The sequence below is a fragment of the Giraffa tippelskirchi genome, chromosome 2 (genome assembly GCF_054371585.1).
Source record: "Giraffa tippelskirchi isolate mGirTip1 chromosome 2, T2T-mGirTip1v1.2.pri, whole genome shotgun sequence".
NCBI lineage: Eukaryota > Metazoa > Chordata > Mammalia > Artiodactyla > Giraffidae > Giraffa > Giraffa tippelskirchi.
Window position 1 is genome coordinate 5,109,441 of NC_137276.1, and position 15,904 is coordinate 5,125,344.

The 15,904-nt window shown below is 52.1% G+C and overlaps 1 protein-coding gene across 3 annotated transcripts in view; it reads right to left on the bottom strand.

Moving 5' to 3' along the window:
• Window positions 1–1,176: 1,176 nt before the first annotated feature.
• Window positions 1,177–15,904, bottom strand: part of DOCK1 (dedicator of cytokinesis 1) — a 556,115-nt gene continuing 541,387 nt past the window's right edge. For all 3 annotated transcript variants that reach the window (XM_081533032.1, XM_081533022.1, XM_081533018.1), the window contains 4 exons: window positions 14,627–14,825; window positions 10,454–10,607; window positions 7,460–7,617; window positions 1,177–2,344 (listed from right to left, as the gene is read on the bottom strand). In XM_081533032.1, coding sequence (XP_081389158.1) covers window positions 2,249–2,344; window positions 7,460–7,617; window positions 10,454–10,607; window positions 14,627–14,825 — 607 coding nt within the window. In that variant the 3' untranslated portion in view covers window positions 1,177–2,248. The remainder of the gene's footprint in view (window positions 2,345–7,459; window positions 7,618–10,453; window positions 10,608–14,626; window positions 14,826–15,904) is intronic.

Here is a 15,904-nt window from a genome sequence, read left to right on the forward strand (position 1 = left end):
CCAGTTTCTAACATACTCAGTGGAGGATGAATATTCATGTTGGTCAAAGAGTAAAAATTCAAGGAGAAAAATAATCCACGTTCATGTGTATCTAAAATGTCCTAGGGTGGACTGAATATTGACGACAAGTTTAAATAAACTGGGGCACCAGCCATTGAGCCAGAGGAGGCTCCTCTGAGTCTCTTGGGTTCTGTCACAGCCTCCTGGGAGGCCTGGCTGGAAGGGACAGAGTCACACCCTGTGTTTAAGCCAGGACACATCTGGATAGCATACTGGACTCCAGTGCCTTCTTTGTTTCTTACCATCTAAGCTTCAGAGAAACCTGGGAAGTCTGATGCCTCTCAAGTGAAATGGCACATCCCAGTAGACGAAGCCCCCTCTCACGTTAGACGCTGAAAAGGCTAAAAGGAGAGGTTAACGAGGCTTAGCCAGGGGGCCCCCAGGTTGGGTTGAGGAAGCTCCAGCCTGAGCCAGGCTCAGCTCTGCTCTGTCCGTAAGGACGCACAGACAGAGGGTGCTGGGGTGTGAGTGCTATCTGGGCTCTGGGACAGAGACAATTAAACAGAGATGATGAAGAGCAGGGTTTGAGGAAGATGTGCACGTGTATAAACATGGGTCACAAAACTCTTTCAGAAGGCAGTGTCAACTACAGATTGGCACTTGCCATCTACTTCTACAAGGATTAAATCAGGTAGGCGCTGCTGCAGCTGCTGACCTTCAACACTTCCTGAAAAGAGTTCAGGGTGGAGAGCAGAAATGAGGCACTCTGTGCTCTAGGAAAAACCGGCAGAACAAGTCTTCCGATAGTTAAGATATTTTCAGGAGCCGATTTTATTAGCCCAATTCTTGTATTTTCTCATTTCTAGAAAAGCACTAAAATCCTTCATGGTGATCACTGCTCCTCGTGACTAGCAGAATCCTCCTGCAAAAAATACGTGCTTGATTGCACGTACTCCATTGACCTCCCCGCGCTCTCTCTTTGGCGCAGTCTCTGAAGTGCTATCTGAAGTGCTGTCTCCCGGGCTATAGTTCTCACTTTGCTCCAAATAAAACTTAACCTGCAACGCCAGCTCTCATGATGTGCATTTTCTGTTTTTAAGTCAGCACCAGAATATAAGCGGTGGCTTTTAGATTCTACATCAGGGGATAGTAACATAGTATGTCAGACACTGAGACTTTTTAAACAACATTTTATTTTTTGTTGTCAATGATTAACTTTTGAGCCTACTAGAAGAATATCATGATTATAGTCAATAAAAAAATATAGATGATAGAATAAAATATTAGGTTATACAAAGTTAGTTTTTTTTTGTTTTTTTTTAATCATTGTCCAGGAACATTTTTAGGGCTTGCGCTTTGGGAAAAAAAAAAAACAAGAAAATTTAATTTGTGTTTCTTTTTTACACTTCCCTCAGTTACAAGTTAAGAACACATATTGAGAATCATTTGCAGGTGCCTAGGACAATAAACAGAAGGACCACAAAAATTAAAACAAGTCTAAAGACCCTCATATATACAAACTTCTGTACAGAATGAGCACAAGAAGAATTCACCCAATTAAAACCATCGCCTGTGGTCTACATATCCTTTTTTAAAAAACAGAGAAAATGGATCTTCCTACACTCATGCTTATTTTTTCCATTTGATCCAGTATTTTTAATGGTGTCTCCACTCCATAAATTAGTAACTTCAGTAGCAGAGAAGTATCCTATTTTAAATTATACCAAAGGAAATCAGGAACTTCCCAGAAAGGGCTGACCATAGTTGTCTGATGGAGACTGAAGGAGCCCTCAACCCACAGAAAGTCAGGCCGCCAGATGCAGCCAGGAGCATTCCATGAAACATCCTGGGAGAGTCACCTGGGGTTTGGCGGGGAGCTGAGGACTTGTCCACTGTTAGTACACAGTTCTAACCTCTCCTTCCTGTGCTCTGCTCAGGTCAACTGGGCTCCTTGCTAATGTGTCATCTGGCACAAAAAGTAAGGGCTTTTGGGCAAGACTCAGGCTCTTTCATGATGGACACACTCAGATGCTGATAAACATAACCACGTGTCCCAGGCCTGTACCCACCTCCTTACTCCCTGATGCTAAAGCCCGCTCACCCCGTGGCTGGAGACGAAATCCTGTTAGGGAAAAGCAATTGCACTAAAGGTCAGACATCACAGGCCCCATGAGGTAAACGCCAGACGTGGGAGGAGATGCAAGGGAGGGGAAGGATGCCAGCTCGCCCTTCGGGGGATGCCGCGACTTCACTGCACGATCCCCGAGTCCACCGAGGTCTGCTTGCGCGTTGTCTTGGGAGGGGGCGGTGGTGGGGTCTTGCTGGGCAGAGGAGGAGGCAGATTCTGGAAGACAGAAAACGAGGGGACGGCTCACTGCTGATGCTCTGGCAGGAGAGACGTGGTCTCCGGGAGGTTCTGACCTAGTAGGGGGCTGCTGTGGGGGGCAAGGGAAGATTGACCTACAGCCCTGGGTGGGAACACCCTCTCCCTGCAACTCGGGGCTGGCAGGTCACCACTCTCAGGACCAGGCTGCTGCTGGCCACAGGCCTTTCCAGGGTCTCTGGCAGGTCACCACTCTCAGGACCGGGCTGCTGCTGGCCATGGGCCTTTCCAGGGTCTCTGATGAAGCACTTTTCACAAAGCACACACATCAGACAGCTGAACAGCCTCTGAGAAGTGTAGCCACTGCTCTTTGGGTGGTGGTTTTAATTGTGCATGCTAGCATGTTCAGTCGTGTCTGACTCTTTGTGACCCCATGGACTGCAGCCCACCAGGCTCCACCGTCCATGGGATTTCCCAGGCAAGAATACTGGAGTGGGTTGCCATTTCCTCCTCCAGGGTATCTTCCCCACCCAGGGAGCAAACCCGTGTCTCTAGCATCTCCTGCTAGATGTTTAGTTCTGGCATGTGAACTCTTAGTTGCAGGATGTGGGATCTAGTTGCTAAGACCATGGATAGAACCCGGGCCCTGATCTGCAGGCAGATTCTTTACCACTGAGCCACCTGGGGTGGTTCTAAATCCATGAGCTATTGATTGAGGGGCGCCTGGAAATGGACTGGGTTCAGAATTGGGCAGTTGAAATGGTCAAGAACAAGAGAAGGGGGGCAACGCAGGACCCAGGGCCACCCAGGCAGTCTGGCCACGTCACAGCTGAGCCCCCCTGGGAAGAGGACCCACAGGTCCTTCCTCATGTCCCTTGAAGATGCTCAGGGACAAACAAGTCCTTGGAGGTGCTCTCCGGAGCTGGGCGAGAGGCCTGCCGTGTTCTCAGAGATGGAAAGGCCACACGAGAGAGGGTTGGCCAGGCCACGCTGGCCCCTGCAGTCACCATCCACCTGACCTGCTGACAAAACAGTTTCTCTCCCACAGTCTCTTCTGCATCGGTAAGTAACAGGGATGAGCAAGGTTGAGGGGATGTTTCAACTCTTCACGGAGAAAGCACAGTTTATCAAGAAATGGCTGCAGCTGTGTTCCAATGCTACAGATGATTTGCAAAGCAGAACAGAGACACAGACATAGAGAACCAATGTATGGATCCCAAGAGGGGCAGAGGGCGTGGGATGAATCGGGAGATTGGCAGTGACACAGACACTCCTGTGTATAAAATGGGTAACTAATGAGATGGACAGGGAAGTCTGGCGTGCTGCAGTCCACGGGGTTGCAAAGAAGCGGACACAACTGAGTGACTGAACAACAATGACAACCTACTGATCAGCACAGGGAGCTCTGTGATGACCTGAATGGGAGGGAAATCCAGCGAGGAGAGGAAAGATGTATATGTATAGCTGATTTGCTTTGCTATATAATAGAAATAGCACAACATTATAAAGTAACTATACTCCAGTGAAAAATTTTTTCATGTTTTTTTACAGAAACAGGTTGCTGGTTGGATCTAGCCCACAGTTTGCCTTCGAGTTTCAAGAATGAATTTACAACTGTAGTGGTGACAGGAGACACTGAATGGACCTGGCAGGGCATGAATGACCAAGGGCAGCTTGTGCCCTGCTCTCAGCGGGCATGTGACATGCACAAGAGGTCACGTGTTGACCACCTAGGTAAATGAATGAGCGAGTGAACAAATGAATGAATGAGCGAGCAGATGAACAAATACAGAGACCCGGATAAGTGGGCACAAGCCTCAGGCAGAACAGAGCAGAGGGGCTTGCAGAGCACTGTCCTCTGGGGGTCAGAGGGCGCTGTGACAGCCTCTCAGGGCAGGTACACATTCAGCTCAACGTGAGAAAGGAAGTTTCAAGGGCAGGATGGTGACAAAGCAGCGTCTAACTCATCGCCCAAGTTCCTCCTAATTTGCAGACAAATAAATACTAAAGACAAATAAACACTAAAGACCCAGGGCTTAACAGAGAGAAGAGAGTCAATGAGGAAAACAGAACTGACATAATGAATTTTAGCCATCATAACAAGGGAGGCAAAAGAAAAGATCTGTAGCGCCCGGTCACTAAGCTGTGCCCGACTCTTCGCAACCTCATGGACTGTAGCCCAGCAGGCTCCTCTGTCCAGGGGATTTCCCAGGCAAGAACACTGGAGTGGGTTGCCATCTCCTTCTCCAGGGGATCTTTCTAACCCAGACATGATAAGAATGCTCAAAAGAGGGACTTCCCTGGTGACCCAGTGGCTAAGACTCCTCGCTCTCCATGCAAGGGGCCCAGGTTCTATCCACGGTCTAGCAACTAGACCCCACATCCTGCAACTAAGAGTTCGCACGCCACAACTAAAGATCCTGTGTGCTGCAACTAAGAACTGGCACAGCCAAATAAATAAATGACTATTTTTAAAATATAATGACAAAAAGCGAAAAAGAATGGTCAAAAGAAACGCTGATTTCCAGGTCTGATGAGACAGTTGCTTGTTTACATGTGGAAGTAGACGGTGCGGGCAAGTGTGAGCCATTTTTAAAGAAAGGACGATTTAAAGTGGCAACAGCTACAGAGCTGACTCCAAGCCTGAGGGTGCTCAGTGAGAGTGACAGGGGGCTCTGGGCCAGCCCCTACTGAGGGCTAACGATCGCAATCCTACAGCAGATCTCAGGGCCTGCCAGGAAGGCGCCCCCGGAAACCGGGTGATGACCCCCTGGCCCACAGGCGCAGTCATGCTGCAGGTGAGTCAGATAGGAGACCAAGAGGAGACTCGGGTGATTAACATCGTGGCATTCACAGTGCCTTTACATGTGGAGCCAAAGCTGGCGTATGTTTGCCCTTCAACTAACAGCTGTGGTGGCTTCCCAGATGGCTCAGTAGTAAAGAACCCGCCTGCCAATGCAGAAGACATGGGTTTGATCCCTGGGTGGGGAAGGTCCCCTGGAGAAGCAAATGGCTACCCACTCCGGTATTCTTGCCTGGGAAATCCCACGGACAGAGGAACCTAGCGGGCTACAGTCCATGGGGTCGCAAAAGGGTCGGGCATGACTTAGCGACTAAACAAAAACAACACAATACAGAAACTGGGATCATCAAATGTTTCCCCTGAACTGATCTGTAACAACAACGGATTTGCTCTCACTTTCAAGTTCAGAATTTTCAGTGTAGGGAGACCTGGAGGACATTCTTGTTTCTCCAGTAAAATACAGGTGTGAAAAGCTAGGGAATCAGTTAACTCCACTATTAGGAAAACAACACCCCAACCAACCAATGTGCTCACTCGGCTCCCTGGGTCTCCTTTTACTCTAACCTGTAGTTAGAACCTGTGGGAAGGGTCAGGCTTACGCTTCCTCAGTTGCTACCAACCATTCCAGCTGCCTGGTCCCTTCTCCAGGGCTGGTTCCCGATCGTGGAATCTCGAGGGATAGAAAGCTGATTTGAAAGTTCCTTGGAAGGACCATCCATTCCTTCAGCACTGAAGATGAAGCTCTGCTGCTTATTTGGTTTTCTTACACAAAAGCAATAATCAAATAAATACGGTGTTGTGGTGATCTCAGTCACTCAGTCCTATCCAACTCTTTGCGATCCCATGGACTGTAGCCCACCAGGCTCCTCTGTCCATGGGATTTCCCAGGCAAGAATACTAGAGTGGGTTGTCCTTTCCTTCTCCAGGAGACCTTCCCAACCCAGGGATCAAACCCAAGTCTTTGCATCTCGTGCACTGGCAGGTGGATTCTTCACCACTAGTGCCACCTGGGAAGCCCAGTCAAATAAGTACAGTGTTAATCAATCCCCTCTCTGTTTCACTCCTCTCACAAGAAGAGAGGATAAACTTGCAAGAAACTCGGTGAGAGAAAGTTTCCATTAAAAAAAAGAAGAAGAAGAAGGATATAGGATTTATATTGTTTTAGAAGGGGAAAAAGAAGACCCACACTTTGCTGTTATGCAAAGAATCTTGGCCACAAAACCACCTTGTGTCTCTGATGTCTACAGGAGCTCTGATGCTGTATAACTTACTTTATGCAGACTGACCAATGGCATGAGTCACTGAGGATGCTTTACTCTACAGCCCGCGAGGCTTTCACTTCATCAGGCTGTGAACAGAGTGGCCGGGGGACGGATGAACCTGGACGCGGATCTCCCGGCACTGTGGGGTCATTTCAGAGGCACACGCTGACCTCTGCATGTGGCCAGGCCAGCCAACAACAGAGCTGCCCGAGTGACCACAGCCTTGAGAAGCAGGAGAGAATGTGAGGGACCCCAAAAGAGTGTTTGTAGAGCTGCCAGCTGGTTTAAGTGGCTTTTTCAGATTTTTAGCTGATATTTGCATCAGTAGGCGGGCCCCGAGGCCCGAGCAGTGAGCACACATCAGACCAGATGAATGACAGCTTCCATGGGGGGACCAGCCTCAGGACTGATGCTTAGGAGGGTCCGAGTTAGCTGACCATGCTGGTGACAGCCAGCACCCCGGATCTAAACGGGGTGGGGAGAGGTTCCAGGGCTAGAGGCGGGGCTAGGAATGGGCAGCCTCGAGGAGCTGGGCTGTGCTCCAGCTGGAGCCAAATCTCCCCTCGTCTACAGTTTCTTTGTGCGGTGAGCACCCGTCCCACCCACAAACGGCCAGTGGGAGAGCAGAACGAGGCTGCCTGGAACCAGGCTGGGGCCAGGGCTTCTTCAGGGCAGGGGCAGTGTCCAGGAGCACAACGTGTCCCCCACGTGTGGCATCAGCCAGCCTCTTACAATGACAAACGTCTTCATACAAAAAGCTACTTTTCAAAACCAAACTTTCATAAGAATTGCACCTCAAGGGCAACGACCTCCAAGGTCATGAGACTGGCCCCTGGACCCACCGCCTGGAATTCTGCCCCGTCTGCATGGTCCCCCTGGGGATGTACGTTCCCATGGTGATGACACAGGACCCCAGGCCATCCGCATTCTAACCACTGCCACCTCTTTCCTGGAAATCAAGCCTTGGCTTGCCTGAAGTAAACACGCCGACATCAGGAAGGAAAGAAGGAAGAACTCCTGTCTTGTGGAGGGAAAGAGAGGACGGGTCCATGTGCCTGAGCCCTGACTTACCCTCTGATGAGGAGGAGGGGGCGGAGGCGTTGGCGAGCCTGTCAAGTCCAGGTTCTCGGTCAAGGTTCCATAGTCCGTGCTGGTGCCTTTGAGAGGCAGAGGGGGTGGAACTTCAGCCACGTCCAGCCCGGTCACGGTCATGCCGTTCAGCTCCAAACCTGGAAAAGGGGGAGGATGAGAACGACATCCCCGTCCCCACTGGGCGTGATGCGCATGCAGCTGCTTCGTGCCCTCTCGTGAGTGGCAGGGCAGTGGGAACCCTTTATCCCCTAGAAATGCCTGTCAATGGGTAGCATAGAGAGTGGGAGGGGGCAGAGAATGCTGGGGCTGCGTCCCCTCCAAGGGCACGTTCCAGAAGGAGAATCACGCAATGCCTGAACCCCGAGCTGAAAGGATGGATCAGACCACTGGAAAAACAGCCACATCCACCTAGGACCCCTCTGGTCCCTCCTCGACTGCCATGCCTGGGGGCATCTATACAGCTCGGGGGTCACAAGGGCCATCTCCGCCTGGAGTTTGCAGAGTCCACCAGGTTGCTACCCCAGCCTCCTACAGGGAGCTACACTCAGCTGAGTCCAACAACACAGCTCACAACCAGCCACCTGCCTTTCAAAACTCTCAAAACAGGAAAAGCCATGATCCTAGGAGAGGCCGGTATTAGCAGCAGCTGCCGCTGCGTCTCATGCATTGGAGAAGGAAATGGCAACCCACTCCAGTATTCTTGCCTGGAGAATCCTAGGGACAGCGGAGCCTGGTGAGCTGCCGTCTATGGGGTCGCACAGAGTCGGACACGACTGAAGCGACTTAGCATAGCATAGCATAGCATAGCCGCTGCGACTGCTGCTTTAAATAAGCCAGAGGGAAGCAGCATTGATTTTTAAAGGAGGCCACAAAGGAGTCATTTTCAAAGGGAGGAGTGATCATTAGGACAATCTATTTTCTCAGCCTTTGCTGAGACTCTAAGAATAATCATTTGTCTTTTATGTTAAAGAGAGAAACGGGCATTTTTGTTGTTGGGTGTCCCACCCGATGATGCATCTGATGGGAAGTCATTCATTAGAAGTGTGCTCCCTGGGACGAGGGGTGTCAATTGATAAGGAGGCCTCGCGGTTGAATCAAGGCACAAGAAGGAGGCCTCTGATGGAATGATCGCTCTCCTGGGACTGGCTGGCTGGTTGTTTTTTATTGTGGCCTTTATTTAAAATTTGCCATTTTAATCATTTTTTAAGGGTACAAATCGCACACAAGTATCTGAGCTCGTGTGTCCAGGTCTCCAGGGTGAATGTCTAGGGGCGGGCTTGCTGGGGGTTATGGTGACTCTATGTTTAATTTCAAGGGACCACCAAAGTGTCCTCCAACTGCAGCGGCAATGTGCCTACTTTTAACTATTTATTTAAAAAAATCAACAAAATATTTTGGAAGATCTCTGGTTACAGCATAAGGATGTACGAAGTGAAGCTAGGACACCTGCCTGGAGACCGTCTCCCTTCCAATACCCAGGAAGGCCCGGCTCCCTGAGGCTCATCCCCGTGGCAGCCCTGACTCCCACCCAGACAGACTGTCTCGGGAATGGCTGCTGCTCCCCTTGCAGCAAGAAGAAGCCAGGAGCCGAGGACGATCGTTGGCGGCTGGCACAAACCACTGCCTGGGGCAGGGCTCCCCTGGCCAGGGGAGGACAGTGGGGGGTCCTGGCTCTTGCCTACTGCCATCCTCAGTCCCTGCCACCTCCTTCCTGCCAGGACGTCACCCTTCTGACTTCAGGGGCGAAAACTCGGGTACCACTCGCATCCCTCCATGATTCACATCCACTTGGGACCTCAGAGGGCTTCCCAGGTGGGTCGGCAGTAAAGAACCCGCCTGCGAGGCAGGAGACACAGGAGACTGCAGGTTCGATCTCCGGGTTGGGAAGATCCCCTGGAGAAGGAAAGGGCAACCCGCTCCAGTATTCTTGCTCAGAAAATCCCACGGACAGAGGAGCCTGGTGGGCTGCCGTCCATGGGGTCACAAAGAGTCGGACACGACTGAGCGACTGAACACATACTCAGAACCTTAGACCTTCTTTGAAAATACGGTCTTTGCAGAAGGATCTGGAGATGAGATCATCCTGGATTTATGGGGAGCCCTGAACCCCCTCTGCAGTCTCCCATAAGAAGAGGAGAAAACGCGGAGCCTGTGAAGAGAGGGCTGAGGGGACTGGAGAAGTGAGCGTGTAAGCCAAGGAGCTCCGAGCACTGTGGGAATCCACCAGAACACTAGTCCCCAACCTTTTTGGCAGCAGGGAGCAGTTCGTGGAAGACAATTTTTCTCCATGGACCTGGGGGTGGGGGTGGGGATGGTTTGGGGATGATTCAAGGACATTACACTTATTCTGCACCTCATTTCTACTATTACTACATCAGTTCCACCTCAGATCATCGGGCATTAGATCCCAGAGGTTGGGAACCCCTGCAGTAGATGGAAGCAGGACCGGAGATACCTTGATTTCAGACTCCTGGCCTCCAGACCATGAGAGAATAACTTTTGATATTTGGGGCCACCAAGTCTGTAGGAATTATGCCGAGCAGCCCTAGAAATCGGGCAGAACTGGAAGGTAACTTCTACCCTTAGCCCCTCAGCACAGCCTGGAAGGACTCCTTCCTTCCCATTCCTCCTGGACACAAAAAGGTCACAACCCCCATCGCCACCCTGTGGGCTGCATTATCTCACGCCACGAAACGGGGGACGCCCTGCATGCTCTCCAGTCACCCCCAGCACACAGGAGGTCCGGAGCGCTGGCCGGGCCCTGCACTGCCCACCCAGGGAGCACAGGAACTGGGACTCAGCTGCGGCCTGACCTGCTCCAATCCTGGGGGACACTCCCCGGAGTCTGGGGCTCACCAACACTCTCTCCAGCTGCTGGACCGAGAAGAAGCCGGTCTAAAGTGAGAGCCTTCACCAGAGCGGGGAGGTCACGGCGCAACGTCAGGAATTCACACGGGACAATGTCTCACTTACTGGACTGCAGGCTGAAGCTGAGCTTGGCCCTCGGCATGACCGGAGGCGGCGTGGCCTGGGAGGACGGGGAGGACGGGGACACCGAGAAGCGCCGCTCGCCCCCCATGGCATTGATCACCTGGCTCTTCGGTCTCTGGGGCCGCAGGGGGCTGATCTACGTGGGAGGGACAGAGAGAGCATAGTTAGGGTCTGTTCTAGGTGGCAGTGGGAACGAACCACCTGCCAATGAAGGAGATGCTGGAGAGGTGGGTTCGATCCCTGGGTCAAGGGCATGGCAACCCACTCCAATATTCTTGCCTGGAGAATTCTATGGACAGAGGAGCCTGGTGAGCTATAGTCTGTGGGGTCAGGAAGAGTCGGATACGACTGAGTCGCTGAGCACTGAGTAGGCACCTGGGCTGATTTAATGCCACTTCAACAATTCCTCCGTGGAAATCCTGACCTGCACTACCAGTGCAGATGACCACATCTGGAAATACGGTCTTGCCGACGGTCAAGGTCAGGTGACGCTGTTACAGCAGACCCTGACCTAGTGTGACTGGTGTCCTTATAAAGTAGGGAGATTCGGACCCAGACAGAAGTGCATGGGACAGTGCCATGTGAAGATGAAGGCAGAGATGGGGGGGGATGCTGGGTGAGGGGCTGGAGCAGACTCCCCCGCACAGCCTCAGAGGAAGCCAGCCCGGCTGGCACCTTGGTCTTGGACATCCAGCCTCCAGACTGTGAGGCCATCAGCCTCTGCTGAAGCTGCCCAGCCTGTGGGATGCCGTTCTAGCAGTCCCGGCAAACTAACCCAGGCCTCACCCCAGTCTCCTTACACAGTTGGGGTTGGGGGGGGATGTCACATCCATGTCTCCTGAACATGAATGTGATGCAGGGACTCGATGTGGGGGAGAGCCCCCCCCCGGTCGGGAGTGGACTCAGTGACCTGCTCAGTGACCAGAACGCCCCAGGGGACTGATTTCTTGGTCTTTCTTGGCAGGCGTGTGAAAGTCTAGAAACTTGCTAAAGGATTTCCTTCATTCCTTTTCTCTTTCTTCTCTCAAGCTATGCTGTTACTAAACAGGAATTCTTTCTACTTCTCATTGCCTTTGTCTTCCCCGTCTCTGACTTTCAGATGCACCTGACTTCAACCAGGTAAGCCTTTTCCCGTGTCTGTAACATTGGGAATTTTTATTTCTCTATGTCTTACAACTTGGTCTCAGATCATTAGCACTGGGGGAACACAGGCAGTTCAAAACACTCTCAGGTAGGAGTAAGAAGGAGAGTTTTTAACCCAGCTGAGAAAGAATAATTAAGATTTCGGCCCCAGGATGGGCAGGATGGGCGAGCAGGGCTTCGGGCTTGGTGCTGGGGCTTGATTCCCTGGGGGTGGGGGGTGGGGGGCAGTGGTGGATGGGCCTGCTGTGAGGGCCAGCTGCAGAGCGGGTGCGCGGCAGCGTGTTCCTCTGAGTGGTCTGCAAAGGCAGGGCCTCCCTGGAGGCTGGAAGGAGGTGAGGAAGGCTTAAGTCCTTTTGAAGCGGGGTGGTTGAGGGGACACTGGCCAACAGGCTGGCTTCTGGAACTGTCCTGTGCCAACAGAGCAGATCCTGGAGTCCAGGCGTCACCACTCATCTGCAGAAACAGCCCAACTGCCGTGAGAGGCCTGGGACAGCCAGGCTGAGCTCGGGGCTCTCCGTGGGCGCATGTGTGTGGGGACTGAAGATGGATTCAGGGAGCTCTTCCCACCCTTCCCATCCCATCAGGGGACAACCTGACAGTTCAAGGGGCAGGGGATGGTTTACTGGTGAGATGCAAATGGCACGTGGAGGGCCCCCACCCTGCTCCAGGCCCTAAGAGGCTCAGCTAGAGGTCATGACATTGCTGATGATACAAATTCAGGTAGGAAGCTGAACTCAGCCCCAAAGAGGAAGTAGAGAAAACCTCTGCAGAAGTGTGGAGAGGGGGCAGGTGGGTGCCAAGAGTGGAGCAACCACAGGGGCCCAGGGCACCACCCTGGGGATGGGGCTGCTGCTGCCACTCAGTCATCTTCCCTCCCTGAGACTCCCTGCCCCCTGCCAACCCGCTCTGTCCTGCAGCACCTGGCCGGTCACGGGCACACGGAGGCTTGAATAGGAAACTCCAGGTGCCCAGCTGGACCCACAGACCTTGCCAGCACCTGCCACCCAGAGGACAGACTGGGACCTGAGCTGGACCAAGAACAGCCAGCCTGCCTCTGGCAATAAGTCAGGATGCCTGGCCCCTAGCCCTGCAGCTGTGGCTATTCTGAGACTCCTCAGAGGCTGACAGCAGGGGTCAAGGTTCTGTGTTCTGACCTCGGTGGGTTCCGGTGCATTTTTGGAGGGTATTCGGATCTGCTGGGGTTGGGGGTGGGGGTAGCGCTTTGGGTTGAACTCAGTCTGTCTCTGCAGGAAAGCGGGACCACGGTGGGGAGGGACAGAACTTACACCGTGACCACGGCCGAAGCCGGCACATCCTTTGTCTTCTTGTCTCAGAACTTAATTCGGATCAACTCTGACACTTGGCTCAAATTCTTTGAGGCCCTCTGCTTTACCATCTTAAAGTAGAGCTTAAGGAAAAACGTATGACAGACTGGCACACGGTCTGCACTTAGTAAATGTTCAAAAACTGTTGCTGTTAGTTTGCCTATCCAGGTAGGGTGTCTGGACACTTGGGAGAAGGAAGGGGGCGCTGGTCAGCTCCGGCAGGGTCTCTGGCCACCCAGCTTTCCAGAGGGGTAGACAGAGCCCACAGGGGATGGGGGACAGGGCGTCATGAGAAACCTCTGGACTGCGCCGCGTGAGGTCACATCTGAGTGCTAGCCAGGGACCAGTCCCTCCCCGAGCCCCACACCCTGGGCTGCCTGCTTCTGCAATGAAACACCACAGCCCAGATGCAGTCAGAGCTCTGTCCAAAGGCCTCACAAGAGCATTCGCCTGCAGGAAGACCATGTGTGGTCTGGGGTCTCCCTTCTCCTCTAGACACCCAAGCAGCACATGACTGCTGGTCTCCATGACACAGGGTCTGGATGAAACATGCCTTCTGGTGTTGAAGATATAAGCAAGCAGTGAAGTGTGTCTTACTAAACGGTGGTCCCACCTGAGCCCTTTGATAAGCAACCATTCAGCAACCACCAGGGCGGGTCAGGGGTCGGGGGCTTCCTCCCAGGACAGGCACATCCTTGGGCACTGTAGAGGCAAATGGCCTTCCACTGTGACAAGGTGGTAGCTCTAAGCCCAACTTAACCTTTGAAGCTGATGGCCTGTGAGAGCCTCCTCTTTGCTTTGTCTCCAGTCTACAAATAGCACATCTGAATAAAGTTCACCCCAGAAGCTATCCTCAGTTTGCCCCCAGACTCCAAACACTGCGACACACTGCTGGGAGCATCAGCTGGCATCCCTCCACCCCCAGCCCAGGCCTGGGAGGAGAGCATGCCGCTTGGGTTTCCCTGTTGCCACACACCCTGGTCTCTGGAATGAACTAGAGGAGTCCCTGGGATCCGTTTTTAATGTCAACTCACCAGCACGAGTTAAGTCCCCCCAAATCCTTGTGAAAGATGGCTTAAATCCTTAAGCATGGAACAGATGAGGCCAGGAGGATAACACGGAACCGCGTGTGGCTGGCAGAACCCGCGGGAAGGGGCTTTGGGACTCTAGCTGAGCAGATTATAACACTCCTGCAGAATACTGGCTTAGCGATTTCTGGTCAGGAGGGGGTGGGGGAATGGCGTTAGCTGGCCTGGAATTACTGTTTCCTGACAACACAAGCACCCTGTTCATCTCCTGAGACGTCTGGGTGTCTGATGAGCAAGTCCCACTTTGCTGCAGAGCCCGGAACCCTGTGGGTCCAGAGGACGGCTGGCCCCGCCCCTGGCCCCTGGGGGATGGGGGGATGGAGGGACGGCTGGCCCCGCCCCCGGCCTCTGGGGGATGGGGGGGGGATGGAGGCCAAGACCAGCATCCTCCAGAGAGAGGCAGATCTGCTCTGAGCCTCTGATGTCCTGGAGCATCGGTTACACAAGGGCAGGGATGCAAGAGACCCTGGATTCTCAAATGACTATTCACAGCCCATTCAGTGAAATCTGATGGACAGCCCCCTCGGCAAAATGTGGAGCAAAGACAGGCCCCTCGCGGCAGCTACCAATGAGTGAGGGAGAGCTCCCTGTGAAATTACCGTTTCTGAAAGGATCACAGCCTCAGATTGCTGCAGGGGAATGTCGGTGGGTTTAAATTCTTTATCGAATATCTCTTGATGCTTGCTGTTCCTTTTTTCCTTCTTCTTGTCCTTCTTCTCTTTGTCGGGGTCATCCTTGTCCAGCTTGTCCTGGGACCGAGAGTGCATTTTCTTTGGCAGGAGGGGTTCCAGAGCGAACCTAAAGAAAACATTGTTTTTTTTTTTTTTTTTTCAATCAATGATGTCTTTCTAGGAGAAACTGCTGCTTTTTGCCCTGAGGATCCAGGTAAAGTCACTCACAATAAATCAGGTGCTGCCTGGGAACCGCCCAACTTTACAAGGAAAGAAATAATTTTGAAAGGAAGCTCAAGGGCCACCTAAGATACTTATTACTGATTGCCATGGCGATGGTCTTGAATCTCGATAAAAACAAACCTGGGGAAAAAAACAGAACACTTACATGAAATGTAAAGCCTGATTGGATTATGGGATGATGATATTCAGGGATTATTGTTGATTTATGGCCGGAGGATGGTATTTGAGGTCTATTTCCAAAAGGAAGTTCTCACTTTTTAGAGATTCACACTGAAATATTTATGAATGTGAAGAGGAGAAATAGGCAGATGCTGATGCAAAGAAAGGTCTGTATTGGTACACAGGGAGTTTCCACTCGAAAGCCTTTGATGGCTCAGCGAGAAAGAAGCCAACTCCAGCTCCTAAGGATATGGAGTTGCCCTGAGATTTTCAGCCAAAAACTGAGCTTGAGAAGGAGGATTTGGGTCCCAGCTCTGCCACCTACTGGTGAGGGTCCACAGCCTCTAAGCACCATGGACTGGATGTACCCATTCACAGAATGAAATGAAAATGGTATTTAAAAAGAGATGTGATCTCTTCAAAGAAGCGAGTCATACAGTTCTATAGGAGAAATAGCACATATTGTGATTTCTGATTAGAGTGTTTTTTAAAGTGTGGTCCACATCTCATTCCTTTGTGGTTAAAAAGAAGCAAAATGGTCAGCTAAGAGGGTTCATGGAAGCTCCCTGCCTTCGAGCTGCTCAGGCAGTCCCCGAGCCCCACGGGAGGGTAAACTCCAGCCCCCGTAATGTGGGATAAGAGGCCAGGTTCCCAAGCCAGCCTACGAGAGCCCCCAGTCCTCACTGCGACCTTCCAAGCCTGACTTCCTGGAACAGCCAGAGAGTAAGCTGGTTTCCTCGAGCGGAGAATGATCGTAAGAGAAGGCAACTTAGAAAGCCGGTCGCATATCCATCCTCGCTGTGG